Source organism: Helobdella robusta, assembly GCF_000326865.2.
Source record: "Helobdella robusta unplaced genomic scaffold HELROscaffold_4, whole genome shotgun sequence".
In the NCBI taxonomy this organism is placed as follows: domain Eukaryota; kingdom Metazoa; phylum Annelida; class Clitellata; order Rhynchobdellida; family Glossiphoniidae; genus Helobdella; species Helobdella robusta.
In genome coordinates this window covers 6,875,320-6,879,844 of record NW_008704902.1, presented here as the reverse complement: position 1 = coordinate 6,879,844, position 4,525 = coordinate 6,875,320, and the positions used below count along the sequence as shown (strand labels likewise).

Here is a 4,525-nt window from a genome sequence, read left to right as displayed (position 1 = left end):
AATTTGCTGAAATTTAAAAATAGTAAATGTTTGGGTTTAATGGACACATACACACGCACACACACACATACTTACACACACGCACACACACACACACACACACACACACACACACACACACACACATACTAGCACGCTGTACTTATTTTCAAGAACAATGATAAATAACAGTGGGTCAAAAAATGTCGATAATATTTCAATAGCGTGTAAATGATTGATCATGCAAGAGACAAACTTCGGAATGATTTCCTTGTACCGCTGACAGATTTTTTTCATGACTGGATGCATCAAGTGTGTTGGACGCTGATGTGGCTGTCAACAAGTTGGAATCCTTCCATGTCTCCAATGATTTGGGTTTCGCCGTAGCTGTTGACGATTTTGACGATGTCGGTAATGTTAGGCTAATTACCTCCCCAGACAAATTTGGTTTCGTTGTTGCTTCAAGTGATGGCGCAATAGAGATGTTGTTTTTGAAACTAGAATCAGTTTGATTTGTTGAAACTGTTCCCAACTTTGTTGTTGCTGATGTTGCACTCGTTGTTGATGATTGTTGCACTTGATTTGGTTGTTTTTGTAACAAAAGGACGTTCTGCTCAGGTTTCATTAAAGTGTTTTTCTGGTTGCTAATGTTCATGGGCTGAGTGGAGGATTGAATCAATTGGTTGCGATGCAACGGTCTTTGTTGCTGTTTATAAAAATTGTTGGGCTGGGAAACACTGAAAGGTTGCATTTGTGTTGAATTGTTCATTCGATGTTGTAACTTGTTGCATATGCGTGCATGCGCCACAGATAGTACGATGATAGGCAGAATGTATTGAATCAACATTGACACAACGGAGTAAGCAGATTTCAATCTGGCATATTCGGGGTCTTCGAGGCATATTTCATTCAAACAGAGCCACGGTACAGCTTCTTTATTGTGTTTGATAATGTTTAAAATCAAAGATGGACTAGCGAGGAGCAGCGAAAACATCCAAATACACAAAAGAACGGCAGCAGACCACATCGGCTGCAACAGAAGATCCTTATCTGTGGGCCTTACAATTAGACGAAAGCGATCAAGAGCAATGGCTGTTATGCTGAAAGTTGATACGAAAACGTTTGTGCCTGCAGTCATCGGAACCAATTTGCACATGACCGCTCCTAGTCTCCACGTTTTGGTTGATGCTTTCAATAAGTTGAATGGCTGCGTGAAGACGCAAAGAATCAAATCTGAGGTGGCAAGATTCAATATAAGCAGGTTCCTGGGAGTTCGCATGTGGCAATTGGCCAGAACAACGTAGCACACTAAACCGTTGCCGAAAGCTCCGAACAATATGAGCATCAAGTAAGCTCCTATCAACGAAATTTCAGTAGCAAGTTCAAATTTCATCGAAGAATTTCTACAAAACTTCATTGTTAGAAGAATATTTTCAAAGTCAGAAACGTTTACTGTGTTATTAAGGAAAACGAAAGTTGGGTTTTCCTCCCACAACCAATCTTCGTCAGGACTTGGTTCCCGCGTCAAACTGCACATTGAACCCATTTCGTTAGATGTTCCTGTAAAGAAATGTTTATTCACATGGTAAAAATCTAATTTGAATCATTTCTTGAATATTTCAAGATTTTAATAAAAAAACATACTTTTCTGAACAATAAAATAAATGATTATCCAAAAATCGCTTTTGAGAACATTTCAAATAGTACAGCTTAACTTAAGCACTTACAGATAAAAATTTTAAAGTTTGATACTCGAAAAAATTTTTTGTTGTCATTTGTACGAAAAAAATTTGCAAAGTCAAGGTAGATGTATGAAAATTTTTTCTATCATTTAAAATTATCTGCTGATTGTTTAGCTTTTTTATGATTCTGCTTAAAACATTTTATATTTCAAAGCTATTTTTGAAACTTTTTTAACCTCATCAACTTCCCAAACTTCATTAACATATTCTTGCATCCTACCCAATTGCTGTTAACTTGTAGCAACTGACTCAGTTATATAGTCACCGCCTTCGAAGTTAATTCATCCTCGCATGATAACATCACCACTGCATACTTTTGCCATTGCTACGTAGTTCTATCGCTACGTAGTTCTATCGCTACTGCCTCTGATTATCTTATTGATATCCTGTGGTGCATTGACAAGACTGATTAATGAGCTGGCCATACAATTTTCTTACTACATCAACTGTTGGAAATTTTGTTCTAATTGTATGCGCTAACTTTAATAAATAATAAATATATTTTGTGATATTTTCCAATATTGGTTTTATTCTTTTTGTTTTTATCTAAATTTTTTTAAAAACTGAAAATAGAAATAAATGATCAACAAGCATGCGTTACACAAAAATGCTTTCTAGACAAAATTAAAAGGGCACTGAAAATGTGTGTAATTCAAAATGAAGTTTCTCAATACGATTTGTCGCAATCCATCTATTCATCCATCAATGCATCTATCCATCCATCCATCCGTCCATCCATCCGTCCATCCATCCATCCATCCATCCATCCATTCATCCATCCATCCATCCATCCATCCATTCATCCATCCATCCATCCATCCATCCATCCATCCATCCATCCATCCATCCATCCATTCATCCATCCATCCATCCATCTGTCCATTTTTCTTTCACACCACTTGTTTGCTTTTTTCTCTCATCACTTGATTGTGCATAACAAGATGGCTGCTCTGACGTCATTATCTTGCTTCCGTCATTCCGAGGCGTGATAATGCGAAATAATATAGAAGCGAGTCATCGATCACACAACTATAAACAAGGAGAAGACATCCTTGTAATTATTCCTTTGCTCGCTCTCTTCTGTTCGTCTTGTGCTACGTGTCGCTGTTGTCGCTGCTGTCGCTGCTGCTGTTGTCGCTGTTGTTGCTGCTGTCGCTGCTGCTGCTATCGCTGCTGCTTTTGTTGTTGTGATTGCTGCTATTTTATTGTACTTTGTTATTTTTATAATTAAAAAAATCATTTTCAACAACATCAAAATGTTAACAATGATTAATGCCAACGAAGTAATTTAATACACACCCACACAACCATCCACCAGCCCACTCACCCACCCACCCACACACACACACACACACACACACACAACTACATATATTATTATTAGCAGTATAATGTTTGTTTCATGCCATCAGCACGTTGATTGAAATGGGCGGTTGCATGTTGTTCAGTGCATTAATGCCATCATCTGATTTTTATTTGCATTTTAATAAGCTCTCCTAAGCTGCATGTTTAATGGCTCTATTCGGAATGAAACATATTGAATAGCTGGTGCCGAAAGTTATTGTCCGTTAGATTCGGATTAACATTTTCAAACTTTGAAACAAACGAACTCATCCAAGTGCCATTTCAACGAGGAACGGGAGTTGGTTTTTTTTAAATAAAACTTCAATTTTGTGTGGTAATTTTATTTATGAAGTTTGAATTCATATCAGCAGATGAAGCAAGTGCATACACTTCTGAACGATGATAACTTTTATCTTGGTTAACAGAAGCTTCCAAGGACTGCGGCATTAAACATTACAGCATATTGTATATATTATACATTTACTGCATCTATATGTCAATGCACTGATAACAATAAAACTGTTACAATTTCGCAAATTTTTATCTCATAAAACATTCTAGTGCATTTTAAAGACGATGAATTTGACGCTGTTGTCTGTAATTTTTGTTGCTCGTATTGTTGCTGCTGCTATTATGTTACTTTTTATATTTTTGTTTGTTGTCGTCGTTGTTGTGTCGTTGTTGTTGTTGTATCGTTGTTGTTAGAGTATTTTCTAATGTGAGTTAGTGTTTTTTTGTGGTTGTCAACGCTTCATTTAACAAATTGCTCGTGCATAAGCTCTGTAACGGCTGTTTTGGTTTGTTGTGGGGATGATTTATGGCCGGAAAGATGCGTGGCTTTTTGTTGGTGACTACCGAATGAAGAAGAATGAAATGCTGGAATGTGGGGGGTGCGGTCTGCTTCCTGCCCCCTCACACTGCAGGGCTGAATTTTTGGGATCTAATCCAAAATACCAATTAGACATCATCTACTTTTTTTGGTTGATTTTTAAACTTTTAAGGTTTAGAGGAGATTATTTTCAACTGATGTTTTCAACTGCAGACATTTAACCATGACATACGAAAAGAACTCTAAAATAATGTAAATGCAATTTAAAAATGTGTTATTATTGTTTTATAATATTACATAATTCAGTAACATTTTCAGCAAATCAATTGAGGGAAAGATTAATATTATACAAACATTCTGAAGAAAGCGAATGAGTTTCATCAACGTGTTTAAGTGAAAATAGATTGGTGAATAGTGATTCGATGTTTCCAAAATGTTGGAAAACAAAAGCGTCACACGCCCATGCACGGATGCCTGTGTGCTGACCTCGTGTTTCCATTTGCTAAATTTGCGTTTTAAATTAGTGGACGGAAGATGCAGAGAAAGATGTTGTCCAGAGTAAATTATCTGATGAATGTCGTGTGCTAATTGTGAATTGTGATGGACACTGTGAGCCAACCGCTGCAGGCCT

At 36.9% G+C, this 4,525-nt stretch overlaps 1 protein-coding gene across 1 annotated transcript in view; it reads right to left on the bottom strand.

The window, feature by feature from the left end:
• Nucleotides 1-1,372, bottom strand: part of HELRODRAFT_67040 (hypothetical protein) — a gene marked incomplete at both ends in the record, with an annotated part of 4,504 nt that extends 3,132 nt beyond the window's left edge. Inside the window, one exon of the mRNA XM_009024270.1 lies at nucleotides 716-1,372. Within this exon, the coding sequence (XP_009022518.1) occupies nucleotides 716-1,372 (657 nt within the window). The remainder of the gene's footprint in view (nucleotides 1-715) is intronic.
• Between the last annotated feature and the right edge of the window lie 3,153 nt (nucleotides 1,373-4,525).